This window comes from Marmota flaviventris, chromosome 10 (assembly GCF_047511675.1).
Source record: "Marmota flaviventris isolate mMarFla1 chromosome 10, mMarFla1.hap1, whole genome shotgun sequence".
Lineage (NCBI taxonomy): Eukaryota > Metazoa > Chordata > Mammalia > Rodentia > Sciuridae > Marmota > Marmota flaviventris.
Window position 1 is genome coordinate 9,404,011 of NC_092507.1, and position 17,891 is coordinate 9,421,901.

Here is a 17,891-nt window from a genome sequence, read left to right on the forward strand (position 1 = left end):
CTGTGGAGTGAAATCCAGGGAAAGAAATAAATCAGAAGAGTCCAGCCTATTAAAAATATTGTGTAGTGCCAGGTTTGGTGACCTGCCCCTGTAATCCCAGCTACTTGGGTAGTTCAAGATGCCCCTTCCTAGCACCTCCCTCAGCCCTGTTTTGTCAGAGTTTGACATGGAGTGCTGTCATTTTGATGGAAAACTTTCACCATTAGCTCCACCTGTAAGTGCACAGGAGTTCACGGCTGATAGACATCCTCAGCAAGGACAAACCAGAGTTGGTTTCCTTGAGTTGTCTGAAACTGATGGCAACAGTTTGGAGTGCTTGTGGCTGTAGGAAAGTGTTTAAAACCCTTTAAATCCAGGAAGGCAAGCATGGGGACTATAAAAGGAATAAAATCCAATGACAGAAAGATAGGTATGCTCATCCTGCTTGCTTGCCTGATTATTTATTTATTTTTCATATTGAAGATTGAACCCAGGGGCACTATACAAGGGTAAGTAAAAGGTCGGTCTCCCCAGTGTCAATCCAATAACCAAGACACAGTTTTCAGAAAAAGGAAAAAGAATGTTTATTACTTTGCTAGCAAAGGAGGAACCCAGGGGACTCCTGTCCCAAAGGCTGTGATTCTGCCCATCAGCAGGAACAGGTTGTTTTTAAAGAGGTGTTTCAGAGAAAATGAGACTAGAGAGGAGAAACCAGGAAGGAGAAGATCAGGGAAAGGAAGTTCAGGGAGGAGAAGGTTAGGGAGAAGGTTTGGGGGAAAAATGTAAATTTCAAACCCACAGGGGATATAGTGAGAAACTGATGTGACTCCATTTTGGGGAAACCAGCCTCTAACTCAGAGCAAAGCCGGTCCAAGGAAGGGTGTGTGACCCTTGTCCTAGGAAAAACACAGAGAGCACTCCTAGGCACATACCCACCCTGCTGAGTTTTTTATCTATAAATAACAAGAGAGATCTGAGGCACCAGGTGTCCCTGACTCAGTTAAGCTAGGTGAGGACCCATAGCAACCCCCTAGCAACCTCCAATCAGCATGAGAGAGGGAAAATACCTGGGATGGCAGATGACCCTCCCAGTAGTTTATGGTGATTGATAACATGTTGGTAAACCATGTAGTTCAGCAGTATTCCCCTCGTGGCTTAAAGCAATGAGTTCAAAGGAATCCCCCTCTTGTACTCACCAATCACCCCTACCCAACTTGTTCCCACCAGTGAATTTGCTAATCCTGTTTTAGAGTTGTTTTTATGATTTTTCCTTGGTGTGTGATGATTTGCTAAGAGATGCTATAATGTATGTGAAGTCCTTGCCTTCTCCAAAGAGTGTATAAAACTGCTCAAACCTTGGGCTCAGGGCCTCTCAGCATCACCAATTGCTGTGTGCACGGAGGACCGAGCTAGCTTGTAATAAACGCCTCTTTGCTGTTTACGTCAATCTCAGTCTCTGGTGGTCTTTTGGGGGTCCCAAACTGGAGCATAACAATCATAAAAGAGCATCAAGTGATCCCCTATTACACATTCCCAACCCTCTCTTTTTTGGAGGAACTGGGGATTGAATGCAGGGTTGTTTGATCACTGAGCACATCCCCCGTCCTTTATGTTTTTTTATTATGAGACATAGTCTCACTAACTTGTCCAAACTGTCCTTAAATTGCAATCCACCTGCCTCAACTCCTGAGTTGGTGGAATTACAGATGTGTGCCACTGTGTCCACTACAACCACTTTTTTGAAAAATACCCACCCCCAAATGTTATTCAGTAAAAGAAGATAACACAGTCACTTTTAATTTTAGAGAGATAGAGATAGATAGATAGATAGATAGATAGATAGATAGATAGATAGAGATTTTTAATATTTATTTATTTTTTAGTTTTTGGTGAACACAACGTCTTTATTTTATTTTTATGTGGTGCTGAGGACCAAACCCAGTGTCCCCTGCGTGCCAGGTGAGCGCGCTACCGCTTAACCCACATCCCCAGCCACAAGTCACTTTTTTCTTTCTTTCTTTTTTTTTTTTTTGGTACCAGGGGTGAACCCAGGGACAGTTAACCACTGAACCATATTTCTAGTCTTTTTTTTTTTTAGTTCGGTAAATACAACCTAATGAAAGAGATTAAAGTGTAAGTTAGAAGTGAAAGGGCAGAAACCAGGCAGAGATACATAAGGGAGTTTATTTTTCAGACTTGACAAGGAAAGGCCATCTCTCTATGAAGAAAGGGCAAAACAGCCTTGAGTTCTGGGTCCTTTATGGGGGAAACTCAGGAAATCAGAAATGAGCGGGTCCCAATGCTGGTGGTTAAGGGTCGGGTTGGTGTGAGGGGGTGGTGAGCCTTTCTCAGAAACACCCTTGGATGGGAAAGTGAAGCTTTTTCCTGAAATGACAGCTGTCAGTTAAGATGGCCATGGAGGTGCTAAACAAGGACCTTATATTCCCTCTTTTTTGTTTTTTGTTGGGCCCCATGGGGAACAGGGATGTAGGTCAATCTCTAACTGCTTCCTGCTGGGAAGGGGCAGTGTTTGAATCATTGGGACAATGAGGGAGGTTGAGTGGTGGTGGAATGCTGTCCCAGGGGGCCCAGTTTTGGTGAGGGATTGGTATTCCTTCAGCAGAGGAGGGCTGTGTTTTCCTATGTTCAAGGTCTTGTTGGAGTTGTTTTATCTTGTCCTTTACTTACCAGATTGATTGCCATGTTAGTAGCATTCTTCTTGTAGGTTCAGAAAAATCCACCTTTCTTGGCCCTAAAAAGGTCAAGGCCTCTTGGATTCTGCAGAGCCACAGCAGATAAAGAATCAAGCTTGCATTGTATGGCTAGTATGGTTTGAGCAAGTTGCTGTAAGTCTCCTGGAAACTGGAATGGTAATCCCTGGTGGTGGCACCCCTGGGATGTGAGTGCAGTGTGAGGGAGGAGGTAAAAATGAAAAAAGGGAAGGTTGGCACTCATGGTTCTACAGTATCCTTGTGGTCCTCAGAGACCAAAGGAAGATTGGGGTTTCAACCTTGGAGAGACATAGCTTGAAGGGCCTGTGCGTCTCACAGTGTAAGAGGGCAGAGAGGACTGTTTTAAATGGGGGTTAGGAACTCCATATTGGATACCCTCAAGGTGAGCCACCAAACAAGTGGTAAGAATGACCTGAAAGGGTCCAGTCCATTTTTCAGAAGATTGAGAGAAGGAGGGGAGCTTATTGGGGGTGGTAAAAGTACCAGGTCACCAGGAGACAGAGTGGGAGAAAGACAAGAGGCAGAATTGGCTTTGCCAGAACAACATCCCTGTGTTGTCAAAGAAGGATCCTAGTGTATGCAAGAAGGGGCCAGAAAAGATGAGGAGCAAGGGGTAGTGGAGAATCAGAGGGTGGTGAGCTGAGCAGGGAGGTGGGCTGTCCATGTAGAAGCTTAAAGGGGAGGTGTCGAGTGGCTTCTTTGGGAGGGCCTGTGACAGAGGAAGAGCCAAGGAAGGATTTTAGTTCAGTCTAAATGTAATTCAAGGGACAGTAGACATTGAGGGAAGCTCCCTTTGCCAAAGTGAAGGTTCTGATGAGGGCTACAAGTTCAGCCTGATGATATTGGGAGTGGAGGCTCTTACACAACCGAGGCTAGAGAGACTATTGCCTACCCTGGCCGTGAATTCCCTCCTGAAAGATGGAGGAGCCATCTGTGAACCATGTGTATGTTGTTGGAGTGAGGGTCCTTCCTGTGTGTTGGAGGGATGGGGAAGAAGCTCCTCCAGAGTTTCTAAGCATGAATGGGTAAGAGGAGAAGAGGTGGAAGGGTCCTGAGGAGCAGGAATGAGAGTTTCAGGGTTTAAAGGTGAGCAGGTGGGGAAATTAGAGTAGGATCTTCCACCAGAAAAACCTGTAGAGATTAAAGGCAACAAGGGGCAAAGAATGTAAGCCCTTGTAGGTGGGGAGTTCCTTTAGGTGAGGGGGAGCCAGGATGCTGAGTGGGGCCCCAAAGATGAATTTCTTTGTCTGCTTAATGAGTCCAGAGGCTGCAGCCACAAGGGGCCCATCTCTGAACAGTAGGGTACAGACACTTCAATAGATAAATGACTCAGGGCAAAGGTTGGCCCCAGCATGTGTCCAAGGACCTGTAGAGCAAAGCCTTGCTTTTCAACCACATAAAGGTGAAAAGGGCGTGTGAGGTCAGGGAGATGGATAGCGAAAGTTTTCTTCTGTATTGTAGCCAAGGGAAAAGTTAAATTGACAATTATTTTTTTAGTCTTAGGCCTCTTATCCAGCTAGCAGAGTCTGTCCTTTGTATTTCAATGTTAGCTTCAGTGTGGATTTGGCCAGGGACATTGCTGCCCAGGGCTTTACAATGTTTAATGCCAATAGAAGAAGGGAGGAGGTTTCTGGGTCCTTGTTTGTCTAGAAAGAAGGTCTCTGGAGGAATCCAGAGATTTAGTGGCAAGTAGAAGCTGGGCAGGGAAGCAAGAGGAGCCTGGGAAGGCTTAGATTGGACAGAGGAGAATCCTGCATAGAAGGGATTTCCTTACATTTTTTTTTGAATGCTTTCAAAAGTTATAAAGATTCCATAAAATATTTGGCTCCAAGGTGCCATTATTTGATCATTGTCCAAGTCATAAAGGGGCCATGACCGAGTGGAAAGTTGAATTATTCAGGAGCCAAATGGAGTGGGGCTACATGGGTGAGGGGGCAGCGGAGAGGGGAGTCAGATGGGATTCTGGACTGGGAGTTTCCCATGGTAAGTTGGATTGCTGGAGTGGCTACAGGGAGGTGGCCCAAGCTCTAGGACAAACCAGAGTGAGAGAGGGAACAGAGTGAAAAGGGGTCACCACCACACAATTCTCTGGCCCCGGAGCTGAAGCCTTCCTGGGTCTGAGAGAAGGGAGTCCTCACCCACTACTTCCCTAGTTCCCAGATTTGCCATGAGAGTCTTGGTGCCTTCCCAGGGCTTTCATGAGCTCCACAGAGGAGCTGAGAACCAAGACCCAAGAGTGAACTCACCAAGGGGAAGGGATGGGAAAGTCAAGAATCTTGGTGCTGGGCCAAGATCTAAGTTAACTTTTGTCTCTAGAGTGGAGACTTGTCACTGCCATCTCTAGGAAGTAGACTTGTGAGAAGGAAGGTTGAGGAAGAGCAAAGTCACTTCCCCAAGGGAGGCCAGTGTGTGGTAAAGAAGAGCCCTAGGTGAATGGAAGAAGGTGTGTGGTCATTGTCCTGGGCCCTCAGGCCAGGTTCCAAAGCAACCCAAATACCTGGATGAAAGAGCAAAGCTGTTGGAAGAATGTGATTAAGGCTGCTCTGCAAAAAGAGGGACAGCATCCGCAAGGAGGGAGAGCAGGTGTTGTGATTAGGCAATAAATGGAGGAGGTTTTGACAGATGGGAATGGGCTCGTGGTGTGAGGTGATAGAGGGACTGGAAATGTCCACCTCAGAAGTGGGTCATGGGAAGGCACTGGCCAACCGAGTAGGGGATGGTCCTAAGGTAAGTGTGAGGGTCATGGGGGCAGCAGGTCAGTCTGCATGGAAGCATCTATGAGGGGAGAAGGAGAGCATACCCCCCAACTTTGTGAGGATGTCCTTTCCCATAAGGGGAACAGGACACTGTGGATTGACCAAACAGGAATGTGTAAAAATCACAAAACCACAAGCACAAACAAGGCTAGGTGTCTGTAAGGGTTGGTAGTCAGCCCCCAGAACACCTTGAGGACTGAATATGTAGCCCCAGTGTCTAGGAGGAAGGAGATGGGCCTACCTGAGATAAGAAGAGTTACCCTGAAGTTATCTCTTCAACACACAGTAGTTGAAGAGATCCCTGATAACATTGGGATCTAGAGTGCCCTGAGTTTCCGTGGAGTGATGGTAGTGGTTGGGTGATGAGGACCTGGGTCTTGTCAATCCTCTGCAGCCACTCCAGGAGGGCTGGATGTCCAGGGGCTCCTATGAGCTTGGGGACAGTCAATGGCCCAGTGTCCGTCTTGATGGCATTTAGGACAAAGACCCAGAAGCTTACAAGGCTTAGGACATGTACAAGCCCAATGACCCATCTGACCACATTTAAAACAGGGTTTAAGCAGACCCGAGGGACACTTCCTTGGGCCAGTGGAACCAAGCATAGATGCTGAGACCAGGTAGATGGCTTGAGCGAGCATCTGATATCTCTGGTTTCAGGCCTTCTCATCTCCCTCATTATACATCTTAAAGGTCACTTCCAGAACCTCAGTTGGGGAGTTAGGGGCCTCCTCTCAATGTGTCTTAGTTTGGCCTTAATATCAGGGAAAATCTTGGAGAACAATTATGTCCTCAGCAGTTGTCTCCCATCTGGAGCCTCAGGGTCCAGATTAATATATTGTAATAAAGCCTTAGTCAGGCAATCTAAAAATGCTGAAGTGTTTTCATTATTATCTTGGAATTCTTCTTGAAGTGTTTCATAATTCATAACCTTATGGCTGCCTTTCTAAGTCCTGCCATGAGGCAAGTAATGCATTGGTTTCTACTAGTTATTCCTCAGGAAAATTCTAATCCCAGTTGGGGTCCTGGTCAGGGACTGCTTCAATGTCAATCAGATGGGCAGGGGAGGTCTGATGTATAATGTATTCAGCATAATTTCTAGCTTGCTCCCAAACTCGCCTATGGTCCTCAGGCAGGAGGGTGTTAGACAAGATCATATGGACACCATAGAAGGTCAAATTATATGATTGAGTCAGATATTGACACCCTTTGATATATGTGGTGGGGCTTGAATTATGAATCCAAGCCACTGTTCTGTCTGGGAAAGATCTAAAAAAGAGAAAGGCACATGAACCCGGGTTATACCATCTACCCCAGCCACCTTGTGTATCAGACACAGAGATGTGGGTTGAGCAGTGGTAGCCTGTGAGCCTGTGGCAGGAGGAGAGAAGGTGGAGGGGCCAAGGGAACAGTTGTTGTGGTAGCTTCATCAGAAAGAGAACTGTGGCAAGGTGGGTGTCTCACCCACTGGGTCAAAGGAGGAGGAATCCTGGGTAGAATCCTCTGTCCCTTTGGAAGAAGGTGTAGGGGAGGTGAGGGCTGAGAGGACTTGTGTGGGAGAGCAAGAGCTAGAGAGAGAGGGATTAGGACATGGAAAGGAAAAGACCTGAGCATATGACATCTCTTTCCATTTTCCCGAACACTCACAATAGTTGAAGAGATCCCTGATAACATTGAGGTCTAGAGTGCCCTCAAGTGGCAATTAAGAGTCATTATTCAAAGGATATTGAAGCCAGATCTGATTGCACAAGCAGATAAGTTTTGCGTGGTTTAGATCTGGGGTGAGAGAGACCATAGGTCAGCCAGGAGGCAGCCTAGAGGACTCTGGGAGGGAATGGATGAGGAGCCACCCATGAGACATAGAATGTGAACTTAAACGTGGGCCATCCCCCAGTCTCTAGTATCACCTAGTTGAGAGCATGGTTATGCTCAAGTGGTTGTCAACCCCGCTGGGTAAGCGTAAGACCAGGATCCCATAGAGGTACTTGGGACCCAGCCAGGACAATGTAGTAGGGGCAAAAGCCCGTATAAGGTACAGATACTCATAGATGTGGGAAAAGTCCATAGAGAATAACCCAAGGCTGAGAGGCAGTCTCACCAGGAACAGCTCCCAATTATCCTCCGTGCTTTTGTCTCAAAACCCAAGACCCAAATAAATGACCACTTATACACTGAGTCAATAGGAGGGATCAGCAGTAGCTGTGAATGTTGTGCCTGGGGGTGCCCCCAACCACATAGAGTGCCAGACGATCAACCGTCACTTCCTGGGAACTGTAGGTCCTTTAGGTTGACTGGAGATGAAATGTCTGTTGGTGGGGGCAGAGAGGGCCTTCAGCAGAATGGAGAAGTGGGTCCCATGATGGAATCCAGATCGGGACCCGGGGAGACTCAGTGAAGCTCAAAGGGGAAATTTGGCACACCAGGCAACCCGATCTTGGGAGGCTCAGGAATCAGAGCCAGGTGGGTCCTAATATGGGTGGTTAGGGTTGGGTGGGAAAGCAAAGGTTTTTCCTTAAAATGGCTGCTGTCACTTAAAATGGCCATCCAGATACTAAGCAAGAATCTTATACTTCTCAAGCCTGTTTGCTGAGCCAATCCCCCCCAAACACCCTTTACCTTGTAGGGGAATCAAAGCCTGCTTCTCTGTCCCTGTCCCCAAGGGTAGTGTAATGTTTTAGGAGTCTGCTGTGTCTCTAGCAACTCCCTTTCAATTTTTCTTTTCTTTTTAGTACCTATCATAATGCCAGATTCATGGGACCCCAGTAGCCCTCCAGGAGCCGAATCTGATGCAATGACACAAGAGTCTTTATTTCAAGCTCGAGCCTGGACTCACAACCATTTCGGAAGCAGCAGTCCCAGGGAGTGAGTCATGGCCCCTAGTTCAGTGAGGATTTATAGTTTTTTGGGGGTTTCTTTTTGGATACTCTATGCATCACAATATCACTCAGTAAATCATTTCACAGCATGGTAAAATCAAACAAAAACTCTTAACATTGATTAGCACATTCAGTGGTGGGAACAAGTTGGGTAAGGGTGATTGGTTAGATATATTTGAACTGATTGGCTTAAGCTGTGAGGGGTGTACACGCTAAACTACATGGTTTCCTAACATGCTATCAATCACCAAAACTAATGGGAGGGTCACCTGGCATTTCAGATATGTTCCCTGTCTCACTCTGTTTGGTTGTTGCTGTGGTCCGAAATTAGGTCTCAAGCATTCTTTTGTCTTGCATTGCCTGAGTCAGGGCTATCTGGTCACTGCAGTTAGGGGTAGCTATGTGCCTAGAAATGCTGGATCATTCTCCCCACCGCCCCTGCTTTGGACAGGCCCTGCTCTGAGGTAGAGGCTGGTTATTTTAAAAAATGGAGTCATATCAATTTCTCACTATAAGGTCTTGCTTAGCACCTGGATGGCCACCTTAAATGACAGCTGGCATATTAAGGAGAACATTTCACTTTCCTGCCCATGGGCATTTGAGAAAGGCTCACCACTCCTACATACCAACCCAACCCTTAAACATCTGCATGAGAACCCACTGGGCTCTGATTCCTGATCCTCCCCCATAAAAGTCCAAGAACTGAAGCCTGTTGGTAATTTATAAAGTTTAATTTGGACACATTTGCAAGTGTTATCTACCTATATAATTCTACTATTTTGAAGTAAGATAATTTGGATGGTTTCATTAGCCATGACTACATTATTTCAGGAAAGACTTTGTAGCAGGATGATGGGCAAGATTTTGTGAGGCCCAGAGACCCTATTTTATTCTCATTGCATCCAAAGAAGCCAAGACGCCAGGTTTCTAGGTCTATGTGGAGACTCACAAAAATGGGCAAGCCCTGAGTGTCTGGGTGGCACTGAGGTTGCCTAAGAAGGGCTTTTTGAAATTTTATCATCCACTTAGAATGCTCCAGGCCTCCTGTGTTCCCCTACATGGATTATGCCACAGTGTACCACAGATAATGACCTGATTTCAGTTGGATGCTTTAAGTTCCTGGGAATGAACCTTATTGATCACCAAGTACTTGGTGTTGTTTCTCCATCAGTACCTGGAGAATTCCAGTGTCAAAAACAGAAAACTGGGTAAACCCATCATGGAAGATATCAAGGACTAATCTTGAGATCTTGTTCATTTTGGACTATTTATTTATGCACCATCCATGAATCAAAAGAGTTTCTTCATGTGTGCATGAAGCCTAAATCCCATTCTAAAAATCCAGGCCCCTTGTTATGACTCTATACAGACACATATGGCTCTATGCAGAAGGTCCAATCTTCAGGGGCTTCCTTCCAATGTAGCCCCCAGCATCCAATTCCTTTCCCCATCCACCCTTCAGGCACTGTCTGAAATGCTGGGCTCTGAGTTTCCTTCATGATCCCTCTACATCCTGGTTATACATCCAATTGTGTAGAGGGCAGCTTTTATACATACCCAACTAGGCAGCTGTTGGACAGAAACAGTGATTGAGGCCCTGGTTGTAGAAGAACATGTGGCCACATTGAGGACAGGGCACAGTATAGAAAATAAGGACCTTTGGCTGCCTAAAATCCTTCAAAATTGCTGTGAGCTCAGCACAGAGTTGGGAACATCTCCCTGGGTGGATGGCACCCTGGGCATCATAGCTTTCCATAGGGGCAGGGTATAGCTCTATGCACAACTTGCTCAGCGTGGCAGTGTGACACAGCAGGTCCCTGAGGACCGACATGGAGATGCGATTCTGGAAAAAGCACAAGGCCCTGAGCTTGGAGCAGCGGCTCAGGGCAGACAGGATGGCTTGGAGCTGGGAGTCCGCGATCTCACAGGCTTCCAAGTCCAGGCTCTTCAGGGTGGCTGCAACAGTCTCCAGAAGAATTTGGAGGGGCTCCAGACTAAAATTGGTCAGTTTGATGCCCCTTAGATCCAGGTGTCTGAGCTGGCTGGTGTTTGGGCATCGTGAGAGATAATTCCAGTCAGAATCTGAGAGCGGGCAGTTGGTTATTGAGAGGGTCTCCAGGGGGGTCTTCAGGTGCCTAAGGAGGAACCAGGCAGTTAGTTCTGAGGGAGAAGATGAATTGACCCAAAACCAAGGTCACTGTGACCATCTGAACACGATTCACATTTTTGTAGAATCTGCTCATTCAGGTCACTCCATTTCCACCTGAAATTTTCACCACTACATGTGTGATCCTGTGGGTCCTCCAGCTCTATGAATGTCACCCTCAATGACAAGCAGAAAGCCACATATCTAGCCACAGGAAGTCAGGAAAAGTCATGTACCAAAGGCAAATACAGGAAAGATCTGTCAAAAGACATTGGGGTTAACCCCTGCAGGGCTCAATCCCTGTCCCCTCAGCAAGGTCTTCCTCCCTGCTCTTCACTCACAACCCCTGAGTCATCACCTGGAGCTTAGACCTGCCTTCCCCAGGAGGACATTAGAAGTGGGCTCTTCTTCTCCCAGAGGGAGGACACAGAGCTTCCTTGTTGAACAGGTGGAGGTGTGGGGGCTTCCCTCCTTCAAAGTCCTCACCTCTACCCTGCTTTGTACCCCTGTTGCTGGACAGGGCTCCCAGGGAAGGAACCTCACACCCACCTCACTAGCTTCTCTCCTCATCAGCTGGCTTCCCAGAATGATGTCACTTCCCAGACCATGAACCCTGGTTTAACCCTTTGCTCTAACACAGGTTAGGAGATGGACCTTCAGGATACAACAGGAACAGATGATGGGTTATTTACCTTCCAGTGCCTTGTTCACCATGAGAGTGTCAGTGGCTGGCACACAGTAGGTGCCCTTTCAGATTTACTGATACTGGTCTGCAGAGGAAGCTCATCCTCCTTACTCACCTCAGCACCTGCTCCAGGTGGCCCTCAAGGAGGAGGACAGCATCCACACAGAACTTCCTCAGGCAGTCCATCCTGCGGAACTGTGAGGTGAGCTGGGCGAGCAGCCGCTCCTGCTCCTCTGGGGAGGTGTGGGCAGGCAGGCGGACCTGGGAGACAAGCAGCTTCCTCAGGTTCCTCATCTGGCCCAAGAAAGGAGCACAAGCAGCCAAGGTGGAGGGCGCCCAGGTGCAGTGCACTTCCACCTTCTGGACAGAGTCCAGCTGCAACAGTCTCAGGACCTTCCTGGTGTGACTGGTGGGTTCCCCAAATATCTTCAGCCTACTGCAACACAGGTGCAGCCTGTCCCTTCTCTGTGTGACCCACAGGAACAAGAGAGTCAGGAATTCATCCATGGGCCCTTCTGTGAGGTACAAATCTATGAATATCTTCAAGGGCAGCTTAGCTGCCATTGCTGGACCAAGTTTCAATGTTCGATTATTCTTAATGTCCTCTGGTGAGCAGGCATCCACCACGGCTCCAGACCACGTCCTCCAGAAGTTCCTTGGAGCCCTCCGCAAATCCAGCACCTGCAGTTTCCACCTCCTGCGGGGACCACAGGAGAGTCTCAGCCCTGAGGCCCCTTCCTTCCCCTCTCAGCTGCTGCTCCCTGCTCCACCTCTTCCTTCTGTCTCACTTTTCTCCACCCACTTCCCTCCAATCCAGCCTGGTGCCCCCACTTGTACAGACTGAGGCAGGGGCAGGTACAGCCTCATTCAGGGTCAGCACAGCTGCCACAAGCACCTCCACATCTGGAAGCCTTTCCCAGATGGGGCTCAGCATGGCGAAGGCCTCTCCACCCCTCCTTGCTGACAGCAGAGGAAGCCTGTGGTGCACACTTTAGCACCCACTCTCCCTGCCTATACCCACCCCTTCCCTGGCACCGAGGGTGCTCCCTTACAGACCACCTGGGTCCCCCTCACCTGGGGTGATCCTGCTGGGCAAGCAGCATGTCCAGCCCATCCAGGGCCACTCGGAGCATCTCCAGCTGTGGCTTCCTCATCAGAGCCCCCAGGGGCAGGCAGGTGAAGGGCCAGGCCTGCACCATTTTCTTCAGGACCTCAGTGTGTCCCCTGCTGAAGGCCTCCACAAAGAGTGGTGGGAAGAGCTCTATGGGCAGGTCCTCCAGATCCAGGATGGCCCTGGACTTGTTGCTCAGCAGGCTGTGCCCTGCCAGCTCCAGCAGCGTGGGTGGGGACTGGATGCTCATCCTGGGGAGTCTGAAAGAAGAAGGATCCTGGAAAATGGTCCAGAGAAAAGGCCACTATCCCATCCATTGCCAGCCACTGGGAAGAGGGTACTGGGGAGTCTAAAACTCACCCCAACCTTAATGGGGGAAAGCCTTTGATTATTATTTTGTCTTTATGAAATGGGAATTGGGGTGTCATGTGACTTAATGCAGTAGGCTCCTCAGATTCAACAACTACCGAGGCTCAGAAAGGAGTTGCCCTCACATGGGTGGTGTTATTTTTAATTTCAAAAAATTAAATGGGTAATTATAAAGTATGTGCCCATATTATAAAACACTTGGAAATTACAACAGAGTCTCATGGATATCTGTTACACATGTGAGATTCTGCCACCTTAGCGGGGAGGTCAAGAGAACAAAGAGATCAGAAGAACAGAGTCTGTGAAGTGTTGCATGAGATAGTTTGAAGCTTTTTGGTTATTTGTTTAAACAAATTATAAAATTACAAAAGTACATAAGCTTTAAAGTATAATTTGGGGGATGAGGCAATATTGGGGATTGAATTCAGGACACTCAACCAGTAAGTCAATGCCCCCAGCCATATTTTGCATTTTAGTTGGAGACAGGGTCTCACTGATTTGTTCAGCACCTCCTGCTGCTGTGGCTGGCTTTGAACTCTAATTCTCTGGCCTCCTCAAACTCTGGAGGTGTTGGGATTACAGATGTGTGCCACCACGCCCAGCAAATCAGTATAATTTTAAGACGACACAAAATAAATATTTTTATTATCAGAAAATAGAATTTCAATCAATTAGAATGAAATAAAAATTGCAATATTCTTCCTTGGTTAAGTAATTTTAAATTGGCGTTGTCTGGAGCTCAGTGGAAGAGCACTTTCCTAAGACATGTGAGGCACTTGGCTTGATCCTCAGCACCAGGTAAAAATTATTAAATGATGGGCTGGGGACATACGTCTGTTGATAAAGTGCTTGCCTCCCATGCACAAGGCCCTGGTTCAATCACCATACCACCAAATAAATAAATGCATAAATAAATAAATTATATTGTCCATATAAACTTTAAAAAAACAACAATTAAAAAAAAAAGAAAAAGTGCAGGGCGTGAGTGAACAAGCCTGTAATCCCAGGTCTCTGGAGACTGAGACAGGAGGATCATGGAATCAAAGTCAGCCTCAGCAAGAGCAGTCACTAAACAACTCAGTGAGACCCTGTCTCTAAATTTAGATGTAGGGATATCGCTCAGTGGTTGAGTGCCCCTGGGTACAATAGCTCATACCAAAGAAACAAAGAAAGAAAATTGAAAGTGACATAAACCAGAGTGGAAATCCTAGTGTTCAGGATCAAGGTAATACTACACTGAGAGGCAAAATCGAAGTTTTAAATTTGTTCATGAGAAAAACCAGGAACAAAATTGTTCCTGAATCCTCACAGGTGAGGCGGGAACGGGGTGGTGCTCAGGGCAGTGAGGGACTTACGGGATCTGTTCAGGTGTACAGGGTTCTCGGAGCCTCAGCAGGCCAGGCTGGTTCTGCTTGGGCTCCAGGACTCTTGTGTTTCTCTTCTCTTCACAGAAGCTTTTATGGACCTCTCTGACCACGCCCCCACCTCCATCTGATTGGCTGGCATCCAATCAGAAAGCGGTATCTGATCAGGATCTCCAGTCTCCACCCATTTAATCCTGATTGGATTTTCTTCCTCCGGATTGATTGATTGAATCCGATGCTCATGCAGGAGCGCAGAATCAGGGAGACTGTGAGAGTCAGGGATGCGTCCCTCCATGCACTCTAACCACTCAATTTTTTCCATATGTGACCCTCCTGTTCCTCCCGTGAGACAGAAAAGCACTGAATCCCTAAGAAAAATCAACACCTGAAAATATCTTTCAAAGGGATCTTTGGCCATTTCAAAATTATTTTTCCAAAAATTCCATAGTAATAACAGCTTTTTGAAGACATTAGTGTCATCCAGGAAGACCACAGAACAGAAACCATGTTGACAACAGTCACACGAGTGTCGAGTCTGAGTTACCTTGCAGCAAATCTGGGCACACTCAGAGAGGAAGAGCAGACAAGGAGGGTGGAATCAGTCTTCTAGACCTAGGTCAAGACTTCTCCTGTTTGTCTGTTGTACTGGGGATTGAACCCATTAGTTCTCAACCACTGAACCACATCCCCTGCATTTTTATTTTTTTGCTTTTATTTGGAGATAGGGTCTCACTAAATTGCTTAGTCCTAAGTTGCTGAGGCTGGCCTCAAATTTGCCATCCTCCTGCCTCAGTCTCCTGAGTTGCTGTGATTTCAGGCATAGGCCACCGTGCCTCATCAGACTTGGAGAAGTCTGAAATCCACCTAGGGTGCAAACTATGGGCAACTTGGGAATTGGAAAGAAAGACACAGGGTTGGACAGCAGGTGTTCCTGACATCAGGGAGGCCACCCACTGGAGAGTTTTCCTTCAGAATCAGAGACCCCCCTGGGCACATCTCCCAGGCAGCCTTTGCTCCAGGCAGTTTCCAGGGCTCTTTAGGCTGTGAGAAGATCACAGACAAAGGAAAATTTGAAGCGTCTGAGTAAAAAGTAATTCAGGAATTGAGGAAGGAGAGACGGAAAGAGAGGGAGTGCTTGGATGGTGAGCCATGTGAGGGGAGGACTTACAGGGAAGATGTAGAAGGAATGGTTTAATTGGTGGCAGTTACAGAATTGCATTTCTGCTTTGTTGTTCTGTCTTTGTGTTAGTCAGCTTTTTCACGATGTCACTACAACACCCAACCCCAACAACTACAGAGGAGGTAAAGTTTATTTGGGGACTCATGGTTTCAGAGGTCTCAATGCACACACAGCAGATTCCATTTCTTGGGCCCTCACCTTCAAGGTGAGGCTGACCATTATGGTGGGAGATTGTGGCAAAGGGAAGGTGCTCACATTATTAGAGAACAGAGAGGGAGAGAGATGGCCACTTGCCAGATACAAAATATACACACCATATTCACACCCCCAATGATCAGCTTCCTCCAGCCACACCCCACCTGCTCCCTGTTATCACTCAGTTAATCCCATTGGGAATTAGTTTACTGACAAGGTTAAGGCTATAAACCAATCATGTCTTTTCCAAAATGATTGTCTCACAGGTGAGCTGTTGGGAGACACAGCATATAAACCATGATGGTCTTCTTGGGTATCTTGTTGGAAAATACTTCTGCTCACATCACAGTTGGATACTCACAGTTGGCTGAGGTTATCTTTGGCTTCTGTTTCACATAATGACTTACCACAAATGACTCACATTTAATCTCCTATGTGTGCATGAAGTAGGGATAAGGCTATTTCAGAGACCTCATTGCTTTTTAGGCTCCACAACAATTAAAATCTAGTCTCTCAACTGAATTCTAAATTTCTCTGGCATTTGTCTGTGTGTCACCAGCTGAAAGAGTGACTTCATGCCACAGCCCTGCCTTCTCTTACCACCCTTGACTTGGTGCAGGAGGCAGGTAGATGTTACTGTCAACCTGAGTCACAAGAGACAGTGGCTCTCCAAAGAACAAGGGTAGTCAGACATAATAGGGCAGGATGCAGGACACCCAAAGAAAGATGAGTCAGAGCCCCATCCAGGAGGCAAAGGGAGACAGGGTGTCAAAGGCAGCTTTGAATCAATTATGACTGGCTCCAGAGATTCAGTACCAAGGGTGGCCTGAGTTCAAGGACAACATGCATCAACTGGCCAGGTTTCCTCCTAGAAAACATGGGCATACAAGTTGGGGTAGATTTTATGCACAGCTGAAGTTGTGGCTGACTCACTTGTGATAGTTCCTGCTGCCAGGCAGTGCTGCTCAGGGACCTTCCCCTCATGGCCCCCTGGCTCCCCTTCATCAGGATTTGACACAAGTTACTGCCTGTTGATTTGGACACCATTCATATATCCCTGTTCTGAAGAAGATCTTTTCTCCTGAAGCAACAGGGATCAACCATTCTTTCCTGTGGGTTGATTGGATCTCAGTGCCAGGTTGGACTTGTACTGCTTGGTCCCATCTGCACTGGAGGGAATTAATGGATGAGTAGGGATATTTGTTGAAGCCCGTTGAGCCACATTTGAACAGAAAGGTGGGTTTGCAGGATTCCTTTGAACTGATTGTTTTAAGCCATGAGGGGCGTATGTGCTGAACTACATGGTTTCCCAACATGTGATCAACCACCATAAAGTACTGGGGGGTCATCTGGCATCCTGAGTATTTTCCCTGTCTGGGAAAATACTGATTGTTGGTTGCTAGGGCGTTGCTATGGGTCCTCACCTAGCCTAACTGAGTAGGGACACCTGGTGCCTTAGATCTCTCCTGTTAATTGTAGATAAACAACTCAGCAGATGAGTATGTGCCTAGGAGTGCTCTGTGGGTTTTTCCAAGGACAAGGATCATTCCTCTTCCTTGAATAGGCCTTGAGGTAGAAGCTGATGTTGTTTATTTATTTTCAAAAATGGAGTCACATCAGTTTCTCAGTGCCTACATATATTTGGTACTAAAAATTGACATATGATCTCATAAATTAAAATATAAAAAATGGATATTAATATATTTCACTCATATGATTTAAAAGGTTCAATTGAAATTGGGTAAATAAATAAAAGTAAAAATGTCTTTAAAGTTACAATGCACAGATTTGTTTCTAGGTGGTCAAACAGTTGTTAATAAAATGTTAGTGTCTATAAAGTGTCTAATATCCATTGTCTCTAGGATTTGTCTTCAATGGGAAAAAATTACAAATGCTATTCAATGCATTTGTCTTATACCTTTTTTTAAAAAAATGTAAATTAGTTCTGACATATATGAAATTAATCATGGATGTGTTTGTTAGAGACATCTGATTTGTTTACAAAATTTAAATGTTAACTGTTAAATATAATATCAAGTAATCTTAACTTCTTAAATTTCGTAAGGTAAAATATTTAAGCACTGTTGGTTATTTCATTTATTGGTAAATTTAAAAAAAAATTAAAATTTACATTATCACAAAAACAAGGTTACTAAAACTTAAAAGTCCCAGCGGGTATAAATCTATATACAAAATGTCAAGAGGTTTCAACTGCATTTCAATTAGAGTACTGTAAATATATTTCCTCTTATTAAAATGAATTAATTTATTTAAATTCAGAAATTGATAAAGGTTATTTTAAGGTATAAACAAAAAGAAGGATCCATGGATTAAAAATTATTAAAAGGTTCTAAATATAATAATATATTTAGTAAAAAACATGTTTCCAGGTAAGAAAGTCTTTATGTGGTAAAATATAATTACAATACATCTAAGTAAACAATAGGGTCTAAGTAAGTAATATTAACATCTATAAATAAAGGATAAATATTAAAATGTTT

The 17,891-nt window shown here is 45.9% G+C and overlaps 1 protein-coding gene across 1 annotated transcript; it reads right to left on the reverse strand.

Moving 5' to 3' along the window:
* Positions 1–9,901: 9,901 nt before the first annotated feature.
* Positions 9,902–12,532, reverse strand: LOC139707352 (PRAME family member 5-like). Its single transcript, XM_071618561.1, has 3 exons — positions 12,246–12,532; positions 11,287–11,868; positions 9,902–10,475 (listed from the first exon to the last, which is right to left on the reverse strand). The coding sequence occupies exons 1-3, from the start codon at positions 12,530–12,532 to the stop codon at positions 9,902–9,904; spliced, it is 1,443 nt and encodes a 480-aa protein (XP_071474662.1).
* Positions 12,533–17,891: the final 5,359 nt, after the last annotated feature.